Source organism: Juglans regia, chromosome 11 (assembly GCF_001411555.2).
Source record: "Juglans regia cultivar Chandler chromosome 11, Walnut 2.0, whole genome shotgun sequence".
In the NCBI taxonomy this organism is placed as follows: domain Eukaryota; kingdom Viridiplantae; phylum Streptophyta; class Magnoliopsida; order Fagales; family Juglandaceae; genus Juglans; species Juglans regia.
In genome coordinates, this window is record NC_049911.1 from 29,398,265 (window position 1) to 29,417,587 (window position 19,323).

Consider the following 19,323-nt stretch of genomic DNA (forward strand, 5'->3'; position numbering starts at 1 on the left):
GGTTAGAGAGACCAAGAGAGAAACCGAAAGCTTGAGAGAGGGAGAGAGAGATTACGGGAGAAGGAAACACGGCGTGAGGGAGAGAGCTTGACGTCGGGAGGAGTAGAGGGAGATTACGAGTGCGCTGATGACTTATAGTGCCGCTGACGGTGATGGAGATGGTCGGAACTGGGTTGTCTCCGATGGGCGGTGGCGGTCCGACGATGGAAAAGCCTGGGTTGCGTGGTCTCCGAGTGTTCCAAACTTGCTCTGTTTTTTTAGCAACAAAACAGAGTTGCTTCCGTTACTTCTTTGTGCAGGTGGTTGCCGTGCATGGAGCTGGTGCACACGGTGGGTTTTGAGTGGTTGCAGTCTTTGCGCGGAGCTGGGTAGCAGCTACCCTTCGGTGGTTTTCTGCAGTCGCGTTGCTGTGGTTGCTTGAGTTTCCTAATGGCTGTTTTATGGTTGTTCACGGAGGATGTTGAAAAAAGTTTTGGCGTGGGAACGGATGTAGTGGCTTGCGGTTTGGGTTGGCGTGGAAGGGATCAGAGTGCGACGTGGGGGAGAAGGCGTGGGTTGTGGGGTTCGACGATGGTGGTTCTTGGTGCACTGCCGTGTGTGATGGTTGGTGCCATGTGGGGTGCATGGGTTTTGTTTTTGAAGCGCTAAAACGAAGGGTGCAGTTTGAGGTTCTGTGTAACGAGCATATATATAGAAACAAAAAAAAAAACTGATAAAAACCCTAGAGTGACAAACGTGCATGCAGAGGAACTACATTTCATGCTTGGTTGAAATTCATAGTTGATCGGAGTTTTATTATGAAAAGGAAAGAATAATGGTAATAATGTTTGGACTCTAACTCACGAACTTGAAGTTTTTTAAAAAAATAATAATTAATATAGACTTAACTTTAGGTTAAATAAATATACCTTATTCAATAAACTTTTTTATGGACTTTAATTCATTTATTGAAATTTTAACATAATAAAATTATCTATAATCTATTCATAAAAATATAGAATCGGGTCGTTACATGTACCAACAGAATAAACCAGACCTGAGAGAAAATGCATAACTTAATGTGCTCTTCATATCATCATATATACAATATCAATATCAAAACAAAATAAACATTTCTGTTCACCCCTTCCCATGATGGTTAGCAGTGTCATTTGTCCAAATCTTAATTAGGAGCCAAGATCCATCAAAATTATTTATAGATCTGCAGCATCTTGTTGCCAACAGTCTTCTCTACCTAATTCAATCCACTGTACCTTTTTTCATCCTAATTAAAGATATATAGTTCACTCTATTTAAGGTACCAAAAGTGAACCATGAACATGTCATGAAAGCCAAAGTGGCTCTTTGTTATTAGACAAATGATCAGTACTTCCACCCACATTTTTTTTAAACTTTTATTCTTCCTTTTTTTTAATCACTGCAATTGATCATCTTCTTTATGAAGCTGAAGGTTCCTTCCAAACGGCCTATTAACCCCCTCTTTCCTCTCACGAAGTCGTGTTTGGGAAAGCACCAACAAAACCATCAAGCACAGACTACAAAAGCTGCTGAGGATTAACATCAAGGAATAAAATAAAATAAAATAAAAAAAGCACCTAACAATGGATGCAAACAAATTGACAGTTAATACTACATTTTTTTGTGTGCTTTATAAAATTTTGTTGCATCTTAATTCAGCTTTCTTCAGCCTTTAATTTGTTTTGTAATGTACAATTCACCTTTTGCAACTTGCAACTACAAAACACCTCTCTCCCCTCGATCCCCTTTTACATACTGCAAACATAACTTCTCAAGTTGAATAAGGCAAATTAAATATTATGCTTAAATGTCGAAGCCTGATTAATATTACATTAAACATTAATACTTAATAAATAATGGCAAAAACCATTACTCTTGTTTGTTTCTTATTTGATGGCAACAATCTTAAACATTAATACTTAATAAATAAATGTTCAAGCCTAGAACCTTTCTTATTTAAAAGATTTATTCATTAGAACCTCCCGTAATATTGCGCGGCGCTTCCCCCATTTAACTGCAACAAGTATTTTTCTAAATATATAGCACATTACGATCGATGATAAGGCTTGCTTGCGAAAACTGTTGTCTTCAAAAGGCTTCCTTAGTAAATGTGGCTTGTAGTGAACTCTTATCTTATTAGGCATTTAGGCCTCATTTAATAGTGAGATAAGATGAGATAGTTTTAAACGAAAGTTAAAAAAAATATTATTAAAATATTATTTTTTAATATTAATATTCTTTTAAAATTTTAAAAATTTAAATTATTTATTATATTTTGTATAAAAATTTAAAAATATTGTAATAATCAAATAAGATAAGATGAAATTAAATGAGATAAAATTGTTTCTGAATCCAAACGTGAGCTTATTCCTGTTGAATGATCTTTAAATAGAATGAGAATAAAATAAATAAGATTAATGAAGAAAATAAAAACAAGAAACAGGGGTTTAATTCCCAACTGAGACACGTGCGTTAAAGTCAAGTCATAAAAATCATATGGGACGGAAAACAAGAAAACTTTAAACTGCCCAACGTCCCCAAATACAAGAGGCACAAAAAAAAAAAAAAAAACTCGTAATCTTTTAGACTTTTATTAGTAGAGTGTGTCCTCAATTCATCTTAAATGTAATATAGAGTTTAGTTAATTCTACTCATCTTAGATGGAGTATGAGATTTGATTACGGACAGAATTCTGTCTTTCAAATTTTAAATCTATAGAAATTTGCAATTTGTACTACATCATATCAATCATGAATGTGTACTGAAAAATTATTAATATTGTAATAATGTATGTTTCAAGTCCAATTTAGAATGTCCAATATTAATAAATACAATATGTTTTTTTCTAAAAAATAATAATAATAAATGATGAGAGCATACTAGCGGTTTATTAGCCGCAAACTTATTGGCAAACACAGCACCTCTTGAGGAAATCTAAGATTGCCTACAGTTATTATAAGAACTTTTACTACCTAAAATGAAAGAAATAAAATTCTATAATATTTATTAAATATTAAATAATAATACTACATACACTTATAATTTTACTTACAAAACTCATTTTATTAATTTTTCTTTTAAATTCAAATTTTAAATTTTATTATTTTTAACATATCAATAAATAACATGTAAAGAAGTAAATTTTTTATAAATTTTTTTTAAGTATATTTAACATTTTCCTTTTATTAAATATTAAATATTACCCAGGACAAAAGTTTGGGTTCAACAATGTGGCTACGATCATAAAAAGCATTAACACCTCCAAGTAGCTTTCTTCTGGCACGTAGTCTACGCTCCATTACAGGTTTGGGATTGAACAAGCCCCTCTCTCTCTCTCTCTCTCTCTCTCTCTCTCTATATATATATATATATATGTCGTTCCATATCACTGAAGTTTCTGGCAACATCCTCAAAGGGAATAATAGTTAAAATAAATTTATTACCGAATCTAGACTACATTAAGGAAGAAAAATCGTAAATGCTTGTGTAACAACTTATAATAAGAAAGGTTCTCACCACTTTCCAGATTAGAAGCTCAATCTCTACGATATCTTGCCCAGAAACCCTTCTTCCGGGCAGAGTCGTTCTCTGACAGGGACCTACTCCATTTGGACCCAATTGAAAAGTGCCGCCTCAAGAAAGGCTTCGAGACGAGGCTCCTGGTGCTAGAACTGGGTTCCATCTTGGGAACTTTTCCTTTGCGTTCAGCGTCTTTTTGGCAATCAAAAACATCAAAATCACAATCAAGGTAACTGTCCACAACCCGATTTTTGAATATCTTATGGCTCTTTGCCTTCGACTCTGCTTCTATCCTTAAAGCTCTTTTGGACATCTTTGAGACTTCCATCTCTCCAACCGAACAAATTGGGCAAGGCGGGTCATACCGGTCAGTCTCTGCTGTCATAATCTCCAGGCACTCAGCATGGTAAGCATGCCCACAGACCAGCACAGAAGCCACTGGTACCTCGTTGCTGATAAGCAATTTCTGGCTGCTCCATGAAGATCTCTCTGTTAGGAGTTTTGAGCAGGCCCCACAACAATGCAATTCTACAGAGGGGGAATATGAGAACCTGCTGCTAGATCCACTTATCTTGCCACGGCCAGAGCCAAAGTGTTCACTGTCAAAAGACCACCGCTCTCGTTGTGAAGATGCCACAAGCTCAGAAAATGTGCGGATTGACCAGCCATCAGAAGATCCACATTGGGATCCAGTGGCTAAGTCGTTGCTGCCAGTGGAAAGTACCAGAGATGGTCTTCCTTCAGACATCGAGTTGTTATTTGGCGATTTCAGTCGCAAGATTCTACTATCAGAGACCTGTCTCATAAGCTGGTATCCTGGTGATCGCTGGGCCCGTCTCGATGGGGTTGACTTAGGAAGTGGATAAGTAGGGGTAGGCAGAGTATCAATAGATGGTGCTGAAAGAGCAGAAAGCATGGAGAATATGGAATGATTAGGTGCGGCTGAATCTGCAATTTCTGGTGATTCTGCTAGGTTCTTCACCTATAAGAAAATGAAAAAGGCTTATAATAATCAAAAGAAAATGATTTGGCAATCGAAAGCAAACTGCAAAGCTTACTAAACTTGATAGCATGTGTTTCAAACTTACCTCTGTAGAAAAATTGCTTGCTGTGGACAGATCTGCACCAAGCACCAGAATATTAGTGGACAGAGGATGCATGTACAACAAACATCAGTCCACTAGCGAAACCTCTATCTTGTGATGTGTTATGAAATGGAGAGGCCGTGTTGTAGTGTAATATGAAATGATCATGTGAAGGCAAACCAAGGGATTAGGCATAATTAAATCCAGAGTTACTATGGATGACAGCACCAACAAATTACAAGCAGGCTTGGAAAACAAGCATCCATTCAGAAGCATCATATAGCCCCTTGTTTGAAAGAAAACAAAAAGGAAATGATTATAATGCAGAAGGTAAAAAGGCAGGCAGGAGGAAGACAGATAAGTTACTGATATAAACATGATATTAATTTATAACATAACAAAATTATGATCTGTGTGCAAGTACAATGTTACATTTTGACTCGGATGGACTGTAATTCCACAATAAATCCTTGAACAAACCAAAGCACCTCGGATGGTTATGTGCAAATACACTTATCCTTGGACAAATCGAGGCACCTTGGATAGTTATTAATGAAGAAAGAATAAAATTTAACTTCAAATTTCAACAAAATGTATTCTTGATCTGGAAGGAACTTATTGTTTGTCAAAGACCAATAGTAGTTCAACACATTGCACCTACTGGGAATAAAAAACTAGTTTCCTTACCCCTACAATGCCTATTCATTCTAAAAAGTTTACCTGAATGCGGAGTCATCAGATTCACATCTGCTCCTTCATGAGCTGGAGACTTCAAAGAGGTGGGTGTTCCAAAATTCTCCATAAGGCTTCCCCCATCAGATAAAATACCTCTTTCAGAACCTAAAGACCTCTTTAACTCCATGCTAACGTTCCCACTGACTCCATGAGAGACCTGATACAAAGGATTCTCAATTTTTCCAGCCACACATCCTCTATTATCCCGCCGGAAGCTCCATGATGGTGAATCTATGGCATTCCCATGTGAACCTTCACCTCCAGCTCTGTGGGGTACGGTTTTATCCCTTGAAGCAACACAACAAGCTGACCCCATGATCACTTGAATGTCTACTGCAACAGCTTCAGAATGCAACAGGTAGCACTAAAAGTATAATGGACTGCTGCTCTACTAGTTTATCCAGATTTTCCTAACAATGTCAACATCGAGCTAGACTTATTCTCAACAATCACTAATAAAATAAAATAAAAAAAGGAATCTAATTACCATAAAAAAAATTACGTTGAAGAAAGTTTAATGCCTACCTCAAAGCATTTCCTCACTACAAAACTGGAATACTAGTTCAGCCTGAAAGATATCCAAACAAAAAAATGAATTGCTATTAAAATTTTTTTATAATTGCTACTAAGAAATTAGATATATCAATAAAAATGCCTCAAAGTCAAAGCTTTAAGAAGAGGATCACACTGATGGTTTTTCAACAGGAAAAAGGCAAGAGTAAATATAACTTATAACGTGAGTGATTAACAATAACGGACAGGCACCAGTATCTAAAAAAAAGCCACATGGGTTACAAACACTCTAAAACTCTCTCAAACAAGATGAAATACAAAGCATATAACTCCAAAGCTTGAAAAATAAATGTATGAAGCGAATTGAGAAAAAGAAAGATTACGAGGTGAAGTCAACCATTCCATTCACACGCCTATATTGATTAATTATTTATGATTTCAAAATTAGTACAACAGAAAAAACATAATTTGGAGGAGGCAAGGGAAAAGTGCTTGTCGAAAGTAGAACCTGAGATCTAATGTAAGGCAGTAAGCCAAGTTAAACTCCACAGGGCTCAATAAAGAACATATTTTCAGAGAAAGCTATGGTGGAAGCCTATCCCTTTCCTCTCTCACATAAGCACACGCTTCTCTCACCTAGGCAATCACACGCACTCGAGGACATGACAAAACGAATACTAGTCACATTTCGGAAAATCAGAAATGAGAAAACTTATAAGACGGATAACTCATTTCTGAACAACAAATACAACCCATATCTGTTTTAAAAGAATTTCACATCAGCATCAAAATTCTAAAAACATCCATGTGTAAAGGAATCGAATCTTTCTTCAAAGTCCATAAACCTGCTCTCCAGATTTCAATGCGTAAACTTATAAAGAAATTTTCCACCGTACTCATTATGAAGTAATTGGCTAATACAGCAGAAACAGAAAACCCTTATTTTGCCAAGATAAATTAAATTCAATATATCTCCAAATCCAAAAGGCATAAAAGTATTAAATGAACAATAAAATATCAAATTCAAGCGCACGTCTGTATAAAATAGATCAACAAATCAGTTCACACAGGTTTTTTAAGAAAAAAAAAGAAAAGAAATACATAATTGCAGCAAACGAAATTCCTCAATCAGTCTAAAATAAAGAAAACTTCAAAAGAATTTTTTAAAAATAAAAACAATAGTGCTTTCGAAATGTATAAGAATCGGGGTTTCCGAATACCAAAGAACCACAAAAATAGGAAACAGTGCTTGAAAGTGAAACGTACCGTTTGGACTTGGCGACTCAGAGAAAGATTGGAGGTGGACGACCGACCGAGCGCGCGAGCGAGAGAGATTCAAAGGGTGCGAATATATCATATATGGCGGCCAGGGTTTGGGGGGTTTGATTAGTTTTGGCGGCAGAGAGGGACCGTCGATAGCTATGGCGGGGTTAAGTTATAAGGTTGAAGGCTTGAAGCAATGTGCAACTGTGTTTTGTGTGTGAATGCGAGTGAAAAGTTAAAACCTTCTCATGGGGAATTGTGCGTTTCTCTCTCTCTCTTCTGCTTTCTTCTCCACCACGTGGAGTGCGCACGACGCGTTCGACTTTGTACCGCTTTTCCTGCAAAAAGCCGACAACTAGAAATTGGGGCCTAGATCTATAGCCCAATATTAGCCACTAGAGAAATTTGGGCCTATATCTATAGCTCAATGTATTAATATTACGGGACCCAGCCCACTAAACATCGGTAACGGATAACGTATTTCCGATTAGTCCAGTGAGCAGATAATCGATGGTACAGAAGCGGTACAGAGGGAGAGAGGGCTGGCTCAGTAGCATCGCATTGTGTCTTCGGCAAAACAACAGACAGAGACGATGAAACCTAAGAGAGATTAGCAGAGAACCCTAGCAGTGACTTCATATTAGCATTTCGTCGAGTGCGGCTTCGAGGTAATTGCTCTATTTTCTTTTCTTTTTTCCAAATGAAACTGGGGTCTAGGGTTTTGTGTTTTCCGTACGGCTGTGGTCTACCTGTTGAGACCCTTCTTTCTCGGCATTTACCGGAATGTTTATTACTTCAGTACCTACTCAGAGAGAGAGAGAGAGAGGGAGCTGAGGATGCCAGTGGTGAATAGAATTTGGAAGCGTTTGGTTAAGGATGTGTTGGCCGTTGGTCCGAAATTGGTACCTTCGAAAAACAACTTCATGGTGCAATGGTTGGTTGTGACAAAATCATGACTTCTTCTATTTATGATGCGGATAATATGCAGTTGAAAAATTATTCTCGCAGGCCGGTGTGGAGTCTGTGGACGCACCGTCCACACCGGCTTGCAAGTGGAAGAACTATTCTTATTGTTAGAGTGCTTGCAAATGTTTTCGTAAATATTCTTCTTAGAGGGTAATACTTCACATCCTAGAAACATTTTCTGGCCTATATGCAGAAAATCAATGTATGTGGCACTGATCTGTATGTTCTATTTGTGGCTGGATGTTGCGGTTTACTGCTTGTATATGGTCATTTATATCTTGTTCTACATATGCTGGTCTTTATTTCTTATGGCATCTTTTCTTAACAGGTGATTCGCTATGATGCTAAATGGATGCACAATGCCCGCTGGGCGTGATGTTATGATTTCCAGGGCGTGTATGCCCACCATAGCCCGTGGATCATTTTCCACCTGCATTCCCTCTTTCCCTGCCAAGGCCGCATTGTCGCTCATGAGTTCAAGGGGATCTCATAGTGAGGGTAAGTCTGGTTGGCTATAGACACATGAACAGCCATTTCTTGTATTCCTTGTAGCAATATCATCTACCAGTCCAATGATGATCTAATGCTCTGGAGCTTCTCGAATGTGGGACTTCTAATTTTTTTTACTCTTAATTGTAGGGAAGCCACTCTTGCACTTTTCAGCTGCGTCAACCCCACTTTTAAGTGGGGATCAAGGTAGCCTTTTGCGGACAATTCCCTTGTTACCTAGGCGACGTAGATCTCATATGGCTCCTCGAGCATCCAAGGATGTTCCATACAGTTTCCGCTTCCCTCCGATGACCAAGAAGCCAATATGGTGGTGGAGGGCATTGGCATGCCTCCCCTATTTAATGCCTCTCCATGAGACATGGATGTATGCTGAAACAGCATATCACCTGCACCCTTTCTTAGAAGACTTCGAATTCTTAACATACCCATTTCTTGGAGCCATTGGGCGGTTGCCAAGCTGGTTCTTGATGGCATATTTTTTTGTAGCATATCTTGGAGTGGTGAGAAGAAAGGAATGGCCTCACTTCTTCAGATTTCATGTGGTAATGGGTATGTTATTGGAGATTGCCTTGCAAGTAATAGGAACTGTGAGTCGTTGGATGCCACTTGCTGTCTACTGGGGTAAAGTGGGGATGCACTTCTGGACCGCTGTGGCATTTGCTTACCTTTTCACAGTCTTGGAATGTATACGATGTGCTCTTGCTGGTATGTATGCTGACATCCCTTTTGTATGTGATGCTGCATATATTCAAATTCCATATGATTAAGGATGGAAAACGTGAGATAGAATCCAGTTGTCTTTCCATTTTGTTGGCTTTGTTAAATGGCAGTCTTATGGAGATGAACTATTATTTGGTTGTTGTTAGTGGTTGTGTTGTGTAATTTTTTCTTTTTTTGTTATTGGATGATTTATAGTTGGGCTGTGGCAGGATCCTCTTTTTCATTGTCCATTACCCTTGTCTCTTATTAAAAGAAATTGTTAGTTACCCATGTCTGTTCTGATGATTTTGCTTTTTTAGTTTTGTGCTATGATGCGTACTGGTCCCAGTCCTGTTGAACTCTGTATTTGTGAATTCTTTAGTGCTAAGAGCAGGACTTGCCATAGCTGGATGGTAAATACTGGAAAACTCCTTCGGATCTCCAATTCTCTATTCTAGAGTAGTAGCATTCCTATTTCTTTCTGGCCTAATGGAGATTATAGGTCGACCTCTGGGCCTTTATATGCATGCATCTGCATGGGTGTATGTGCATAATGGTTTTGCCCACCTGAACTTAATTAACATGTTTGCAGTTGAACCATACACTGCCTTCCAACTGCCCACTGACCCAATTAGTCTCTGGTCTGTACCCTTGCATATTTCCAAGCAAGTACACTAGAGAATACATTACTATCCATTTGTAGCAGGCCTAACAATGCGTACAAACAATGCTCATGTGAAATATTGTATCCTCTGCTTTCTTTTTTATTTTGAGAAGTATGAAGATCAATCCAAGTGTGAAGAAACTTCCTTGTGATAGCCGGTTCCCATGGGAGCTGTGGGCTTTGGCAACCCTTTCTGTATCCAAGTTAAGGCTTTGTTTGGACATTCAAACATTCTCAGATATTCTCAAAACTTCTCATAATTTCCTTCTCAAACATCACTCAAATATAAAACATTTTTCAATTTCAATTTTTCAATTTTTTCATCTAATCATTACTTAATCATTATCCAAACACAGAACTCAATACAACTTTCCCAAACATCCAAACTAAACACAAAAAACAATACAACTTTTTTAAATTTCAAAACAAAAATAATATTAAAAAATAATATTAACTTTATAATATTTTTATTAACTTTTCTCTCCTTTTTCAAATCTCAATAAAACATCTTAATTCAAATTATTTCACTACTATTCACAAAATTTTTAGATATTCATGTCCAAACAAGCCCTTATTCAAATCTGAAATTTACTTTAACACAGGCAAGCTCAGGGTCCTAGTAGATTGATCTTTAGAGTTTTGATCAAGTTGAAGGTTTAGGCTGCGTTTGGTTTGAGTTCCCAAATTCAGTTGAGTTCAGCTGAGTTCAGTCTAATTTTAAACCGAGTCTAACATCCAAACATTCAATTCTCAAATTATTAAAATCATTCAACTCAAAACCTCTTACATGTAGAACTTACAATCTTTTTTAACTTAAAACATATTTATATGCGAGACTCACAACCTTTTTCAATTTTTCATAGAAGGTTCTAAACTCATTTTAATATTTAAACACACTTTAAATTTCGTTTGGATGAATTCTACGTAACTCTCTCTCCTGCACAACTCAGCTGAGCTCGCAGCCTTAGTTACTCAAAACTAACAGAACTTGGGCCTTGCTCGGGTGGTTAAGGAGAGTTGAGTAGATAGGTTTGATTTTCCTTAAGTTGAAAGTACACCTGGAAACGAATTCTTCTCTCTCACATAAGGATGAGTTTTATGTAGTGGGATCTACCATTCGAGTGAAAGTACGAGAATTGTTCAAGAAATATTGACTAATTTTCGTACCCAAATTCAGGCATGCTCAGATAAAAGGATATGATTATCTTGTTTCGGTTTCAGTTTCGGTAACGGTTAGAATTCCATATTCTCACTTCTCGGCTCATGCATGGGCTTTACGCTAGTACTTGAGCACAGATGGTGTTCATCCGGATTTCAACCTGGGTATATTCGGATCAGGACTCGGGTTTTAAATCCGGACTGGAATCCAGACCGGATTGGTTTGGTTCAAACCCGGGCCGGAACCCGGATGGATCCGATTTTTGAAACCCGAAAATCCAGGTTTCGGGTTATACATTTTTTTTTTTTTAACACTAAAGGTTCATATTTAATGTTTTTAACTAAAGGTTCATACTAAAAGTTTATACCCGGATAACTCTTTTTCAAGTAAAAACCTATATTTTATTAATGTTATTTCAAGAAAAATTCGTTTGAAAGCACAATTCTTTTTATGCAAAAGCCTATATTTATTTAAAAAATTTCAAACCATAATTATTTTTTATATAAAAGCCTTTATTTTATTAAAAACAATTCTAAGAAGTCAAATTGGAAAGCATAATATTTGTGTTCTAAATACTAAATGCATAAATTCATTCATGCATGCATCACAATGCAATCCACTACATATTATATTATTTGTTATTTATATATTACATTACAAAATATAAAATTACAATATATGAATTACAAAATTAGTAGCATATCCATCAATGATTTAATCTCCACACCAAATAGCAAACTTCAAGTAATTGGACTGAAAGAGATCTTGCAAAAAATAAAAAATTTTGAACAAGGATTATATATATATATATTTTTTTGATAAGTAAACAAGGGTTATATATACAAGGATTAAGACAAATTTCACTTACTAAATTAAAGATTAAAATGAGAACAAAATCAGCTTTGCTCGATGCTTTTATACGAAGATAAAAAAAAATTGCGAGTTAATGACATCATACCCTTAAAATGAAAGCTTAATTATGAGAAATCATTGGAAATTTTTTTATTGAAAGCAACAAAACCTGACTGAAGAGCTAATAGTAAAATCTAAGCATTACCTAATTTACCAAATTAGTGAAAAGATCAATCCAAGTCATATTCATCATATGATCTAGAATCTCACAAAATAGAATGAAAATGACAAATCTGAAAATGTGGTTACAAATATATTTATTTCTTGTTGTGCTACCACTATGACTTTTAAAACATATATTTATATATATGTATATATATATATATATATTACTCCATGCTTAAGAAATTGTTAATAAACATTATATTAAAACTAAAAGTCAAAGAAATATGTAGATAATCAAAATTGAGGGGAAGCACATTAAGTGGTAGGAGATCCAGACTTTATCAGTACTTAGTTCCATTGAATTACAAGCATAAATGTGCAACTTTGGCCAACTACAACATGTATGTTCAACTATTACCTAGAATCCAAGCATAACATTTTTTTTCTCCCAATACACCCACACTAACAAATATTTTGTAGAGTTTTCATTCAAATAGATATTTTTAGACAACAACTTCTCTTAGTAAAATTAATAAACAAGAACCTAAAACAGAGTTTAGATCCACCACAATAGATCATGTTCGATCATTATATAATAAAGTAAGTTGTCATGAGAGCCACCTTGAATAGAAATTTTTTATATCTCTATTTTGGAGGTTTACCATTATCTTGAATTCTTATGTTAGACCTTATGAAGCTCATTGAAAAACAGACAAGTTTAGAAACTTTCAAACAATCATATTCAATGGTCATCTTTATTCAAAACTATATATGTTTTACACTGGACAGAAGCCATATTTCTGAAACATACTCAACATATTTCTGAAGCCAACCCACCTCTGAATGGCCTTAAAACTTCTTGGATTCGATACCCACGGCTCTAGCATTTTGCAGCTAAACATATATAACAGATTTGTTATTTATTTTTCCTTTTATGTACATGGCAACAAACCCAATCTTCAAGTGCGTAGAAAAATATTTATTTATTTTTCTTTTGTTCAACTAAACAGATCTAACCCATAAAAATACTCCTCAAACGTTCAAACATTCAAACATTCTCATCAAAACAAACTCAAAATCAACAAACAGAGAACAAAACATACAGAGAGAAGAAAACATACACACGAATGAAGATGACGGCACGAGGATCTAACCCATAAAAATACTCCTCAAACAATCAAACATTCTCATCAAAACAAACTCAAAATCAATAAACAGAGAACAAAAATGTAAACCCTAAAAAACTTATAAAAAAAAAAATCCATGTTTAACAGAAGAGACCAGATCTAGAAAAATAACGGCATATACTTTAGACCCACATAAGATTTGTCCAAAGGCATTGCTCATAGATTGAGAGACACAAAGAGAGAGAGTTACTAAAGTGAGAGAGAGAAGAGAGACTTACCGAAGTGAGAGAGAGAGCATAGATACTTACCGAAGTGAGAGAGAAAAGAGAGACTTACCGATAGAAAGTCCGGCCAGCGGCGAGAGAGAGAGAGAGAGAGAAAACTTGAAGGAGAAGGCTAGGCTTTCAAACTTTCATGGCTCGAGGGGGAGAGAGAGAGATGGGAGAAGTGAGATACGATTCAGCCAACAGGTTTGGGGGGGGGGGGGCTTAGTTAGGCTTAGTTTTTTTTTATTATTATAACCGGGTACCGGGGTTAAAATCCGGTACCCGGATGTAATACCGTAACCGGCCCGAGTTGGGCCGGTTAGGAGTGATGCGGGTTCTGGCCTGGATTGTATTCGGGCCGGAACCCGTAACTGGAACCCGGTTATTCGGGTTTCGGACCGGGCCGGATTTGAACAATCTTAGGTAGGCCATTGTTGTAGCAGGAAGTGCAAAAAGTAAAATGTTAAAGCCTCCATAGTAAAGCTTGCTAGCCCCTTCCAACACACCAAGAAAAAGCCTCCAATATAATTTCAGATGATATATATATCCAACTTTCAGCAATGTTTGTGGAAAGGAAACCTAACTTGCCATGATACATTCGTATAATATATTGCATGAATTACATGATTGGTCTTTCATTGCACTCAAAATTATATTTGGGTTCCTTGCATATTTAGGTGGGCATGTCATTATATTCTCACATCATGGATCCTCATTGTTGCCTTGCTTGCTGCGGTCCATTTCAAGAACAAAATTATGGCCACAGATAAATGGAAGTGAGAAAATCGTATGCTAACCCATAAAAAATTATGAGGATCTAATCACGTATTTCTAAGTGGGGGAAAAGATAAGAAATTTGCTTACGCATCGCAAAGCATGATTTTCGCAATTGGGTGAAAATCTTAATGCTACTTTAATGCTGGAGCCTTTTCCTTTAATGTTTATAATTGTATGTTAATAATATATAGTACTTAAAGGAACTCTCTCTCTCTCTCTCTCTCTCTCTCTCTCTCTCTCTCTCTCTCTCTCTCTCTCTCTCTCTCTCTAAGATTTCAAATTGGGTTAGGGGAAAAAAATACTATTTCCCACGACCTTTTAAGTACAACAACATTAAGCCATTCTAAATCACAGACTCCCCAGTAAATATTGGAGCTATATATATATTCGGGGACTGGGATTGGAAAATAATGACACCATTTGCTTTAGTTAATGCCTGCCTTTTCATTAATGGTTGTGCCACACCCACATGCATGCTTCCATCATCTTCTCGTCTAAAACTTTTCCAAACATGCAACCGATCGATACCCATACATAGAAAGGCATGACACATGAATTCCTCATCCCTTAATTTCTTGGTATCATCTTATCTTTGAGAATATTATATATTGTCTACCTGAATTATTTACCCACTTCCTTTGTGTTCTTTTTATAGGGCTTGGTTAATTGGCTACTGATCACTAAGCTAATTTCTCACATCATGCACATAACTTTTATCTTGGAAAAATTGTACTTAATATCTATCTTTGGTGCTTTTGTTTGTTTTTATATTTTAATGCTCAAGTTAATCGACTTTTATATTTTAAGGCCCGTTTTTAACCCATTTTTAATCAACCATCTGTGTCAACTTTATGATGGATTTATCTTTTTCCTTTCCAATTATATGTACGCTCTCAACCTAAACTTTCTTAACATAATTAAAAACTAAAAAAGTCGTCATGCAACCATTCGTCAGCATTTCACCCGCTTCCCACATTAAAGTTTAGTGGGGGTTGGGTTTATTTTCCGATCCCTTTTATCAACTACATCATGATGACGATGATCATGATCATGATCATATATATATAGTTCAAATTATATAATTCCGTTTGCATCGATCGAACTCCTTGTGAGAAATTAGCTGCGAAGATCCACAAATTACTTGATCTTAGTCATTCATTTCGTGGGTGATGGAACATGATTTGTACCAAAGCACTCCAAATGCCAAATGCATGTAACGAATTGAAGACAATGTGCTTCACTGCAACGATCGATACTGTTCGATAATCTTGAGTTTTATTCACAATCATACCGATAATTAATGTGGTTTATAGATTTTAAGTAGTTTTATAAATCAAAAACTTTGAAACACGTCGACTAAGGCCCCATTTGGAACTTGGACCAATTCAGTTCAGTCTAATTTTAAACTAATTCTAACATCCAAACACTCAATTCTCAAATCACTAATATAAAATTTCAAAAAAGCTTATTTATAAATAGTATTACATACACTGCCAATCCATTCGATAGAAGTCATGTAATAAACAATTTTTTAATAAAAGAAAAAAGTTCTAAAAATTATGATCACAACGATAAGAAAGTAATTGTCAGATGGCCGGATGCCAGCAATATTCGGTAAAAATGTAATTTTAAAACATGATACCGTACGTAACATCTTTTATTTGTTTAAATCAAAGTCCAAATTAAGGTTGTAATATATATGCACTATAGGCATGCAGGAGTCAGTGCAGGACAATAGCTGGTTACACATGATGTGTTAAGAACTTTATATAGCATTGAGCTCGTGACCTTTCTTTTTCGGAGCTCGTGATGAGGGATGTACAGAAAAATACCAAAAAATAAAAAAGAACAAAAAGTAGAGGAATAATTAGCCTGCATGTCATGGGGAGTAGTATATTTTAGAGGACAGGCGTAAATTAATTAATAAAGAGGCCACTTTATTCTATTGGTTGTGGCAATTCCCAGCATGCAGATCAAACCTCAATCAACCAATAAATATATATCTGATACAGTGAACCAAGAAAAACTACGTACGTGGCACGACAACCACAGAAAATGGGAGTGAGTAAGCTGGGATTTTATGACCTCGCTGCAAATTTGTCTCTCTTCGATAATGTCATTGTTTAGCTCATCATGATATGATGGGTATCCTCTATTTTTGCAGCATTGAATTTGATGGGGGTTGTTTGGTTGTGGATATCAAATTGTACCCTCAGGATTCCAATTTAATTCAATTCATGTCCATCAAATAACTTTACCATCTGATCATTTATCGTATTAAATTACGTTATTTTATAAATTTATTTTTATGTAATCATTTCCTGACTAAAATATTTATCATGATCATAATAATAAAAACAAAAATAAAAATCAACTAAACAAACAAAAAAACAAAGAGGCCGTTCTTATGTATCATTCCAATTAGGTTGGTGATGGGTTTCAATTTCTTCTTTTGATTTTTTATTCAACTTTCTTTTTGTTGAGCAAAAGCCAGCTAGCCAGCCGTCAACAATCAGTTCAATAATCGTGCTCTAGATTAATGGATGAATTAGTTATTGAAAAGGACTCAAACAACAGATGCAAAGACTGTTTCTTAATCTTAATTAGCTCATTTCTTACGTAATTCAAGAAGAAATTGCCCCCTGAGATGTAAAGAATCGACACACCCTTATAATTAGTTGTTCTCAACCTGTTCAGCAATTGCTAATGATAGATAGGCCATTTAATTTCTTTCTTTTGAGAATCGATATAATTATTTAATTAGAACAGTAAGCATGAAGAATATTCTAGATGCTTTTGCATACACACATATATTGATTGGGTGCAAAAGTAAAGATCAGCTAATGAAACATGGAGTACCTATTACAATAACGTCGATTATTGTTGTTTTTCAAGTTGAAATTTTGAACTTAAAAGCAAATTCGAACAAAAAAATAATAGAAGAAATAGTATCCTATTCGATTCCCATCTAAATTAGCACCCTTATAATGACCTATATTGAATGCAGAATGACAAAATCAGACTATCATGAGAGATTCTATGGCCACCATGACACAGAAAATAAGAAATGAAGTCCAAAAGCATATCTAAGAAATGGACAAACTTATGTGAACAACGATGATACAAGTCATTAAAGCAAAAAAAAAAAAAAAAAAAGTGAAGGAAGAAGAAAATTGATGTACAGGTCTGAAGATTAATACTAATAAAACTGATATAACCAGAGAGAAATCATACATCAAAAGCCCTTTACACCATGATTAGAACGACCCATTTTACAGACCAGGAACCCAGACAATGGGTCCCTCTCCTTTCTGGACCATCACCATTCTTTCACAGTCATTGCCAGCTTCCTCCTAAGTGCTTATCAAGAAAATAGGCTTCCCCCACTGTTCCCATAACAATAAAACAACAGCCTGATCTCTGGTAATGAACAACAACAACCACCACTACCACGAAAATGATATTAAAAGACAACCATAAATTGACTCATTATCAAGCATTTTTCCAACCCCTGGTGATGATTTTTATTATTAGTAGGGAAACATGTCTGCAGAAGCCGGGATGGGTTGGTTAAGATAGAGCAAATTCGTGAGGTTCATGAAGCTATCGGCGCTTGTTTGAAGGGTCTGATCGGAGTCGTAAACCCCGGTGCCGCTGGTGTTGATGAAATTAAGGATCTCATTGAGGGAGTCTAGTCTCTGGCTCAGCTCCACCACCTGAGCCCTCAGGATTGAATTCTGGGCCTCGACATTTATGTAATACTGGGAGGTGATGTTTATTTTTGTGAGGATTTGGTTGTTGTCCTTACTGAGCTGTGCCGACTGAGCCATCAGATCCTCCAAGTGCTTCTGTTTTCGCATCCGGGACCGCCTCGCGGATTCCCGATTCGATTGCATTCTTTTCCTCTTTCTTTGATCCATCAAGAGCTGCAAGTCTCCCTCTGACCCAGAGTTCTGAGTTTGCGAGGACCCCGAGGAATTTCCACTGGTGGAAGCCATCACGATTTTTCTCTGCTTTTTTTTTTTTTTTTTACTCTTGTTTTACACCGAATAGATTGATTATCCAGAAAAACAAGACGTTATAATTCGAGAAACCTTTAGGACTTCAAAAAAAAAAACCAGAACCCGGATAACAGTAATAATAGGAATAACTATCTAATTCATATGAGAATATCTAGTTATATTATGTATAACTCTAGCAGGGATGAAAGATGCTTTATGAAAAAACATAGAACCAGTAGAGGAACACAACAGAGAAAGATTGAACTAGGTGGGTCCGGCGTCTGAGTGAGGAATTGATCATAAACCCGGAACGGAGGATTTCACTGAGAACTGGAGACATGAACCTCAAACATCTAGAACAATTATATTACGCATCAAGATTGAAAAAGGACAGAGTTTTCTTCGGCAGATCTCTGCAAAAGCAAGACCCTTTTGCCGGAAAAAAATGGAGACTTCAACGGTCTGACTATATGGGTAACCCAAACAAGATTTGGTAGCAAAAGCACAAAAATAAAAACCTAAAAAGGAGCGAAACCGACGAAAGGCTATCAAGGAAAAAAAAACGAACGCAAAACAAAACAGAGGAAAAGGCAGAATTTCCTTGAGACAAACCAACAGAACCTCAGATCTTACAAGCGGAAACTAGAAGAACTGGAAAGCCTGAAATCTAACAGAGGGGAAGAAAGAAAGGAGGAAGAGGTTGTTGAGGGTGCTGAGGAGGCCATTTATAGAATAAAAAATGGAAGAAAATGGGTTTTAAAAAAAAAAGGTTGCATTGGAATCTCCTCCAAGGGTTTGTTGAGGGAGAGTTGATTAGGCATGTGGGGTGGAGACTCAGACGAAATCTACACAACCGTCCAATTCCAGCTGGAGAGCAGGACACCATTAAAAAGGCCAAAATCACAAAATCAGTACTACAATATCTTAAAATTCCGATTACGTCCTTTTCTTTTCTTTTTTCTGTTCTTTTTTTTAACCTCTCTTTCACCGCCAGCGCCAGTTTT

At 36.3% G+C, this 19,323-nt stretch overlaps 3 protein-coding genes across 3 annotated transcripts; 1 reads left to right on the forward strand and 2 right to left on the reverse strand.

The window, feature by feature from the left end:
- Positions 1–3,430: 3,430 nt before the first annotated feature.
- Positions 3,431–7,424, reverse strand: LOC108991384. The gene is made up of 5 exons (XM_018965612.2): positions 7,137–7,424; positions 5,883–5,925; positions 5,343–5,767; positions 4,626–4,657; positions 3,431–4,519 (listed from the first exon to the last, which is right to left on the reverse strand). The coding sequence occupies exons 3-5, from the start codon at positions 5,671–5,673 to the stop codon at positions 3,554–3,556; spliced, it is 1,329 nt and encodes a 442-aa protein (XP_018821157.1). The 5' UTR covers positions 5,674–5,767; positions 5,883–5,925; positions 7,137–7,424; the 3' UTR covers positions 3,431–3,553.
- Positions 7,425–7,578: 154 nt separating this feature from the next.
- On the forward strand, positions 7,579–9,597 carry LOC108991393 (protein TIC 20-I, chloroplastic-like). Its single transcript, XM_018965631.2, has 3 exons — positions 7,579–7,801; positions 8,428–8,597; positions 8,739–9,597. The coding sequence occupies exons 2-3, from the start codon at positions 8,438–8,440 to the stop codon at positions 9,374–9,376; spliced, it is 798 nt and encodes a 265-aa protein (XP_018821176.1). The 5' UTR covers positions 7,579–7,801; positions 8,428–8,437; the 3' UTR covers positions 9,377–9,597.
- Positions 9,598–17,497: 7,900 nt separating this feature from the next.
- Positions 17,498–19,090, reverse strand: LOC108991376 (bZIP transcription factor 44-like). Its single transcript, XM_018965603.2, has one exon. It carries the CDS (start codon positions 18,314–18,316, stop codon positions 17,849–17,851), a length of 468 nt encoding a protein of 155 aa, XP_018821148.1. The 5' UTR covers positions 18,317–19,090; the 3' UTR covers positions 17,498–17,848.
- Between the last annotated feature and the right edge of the window lie 233 nt (positions 19,091–19,323).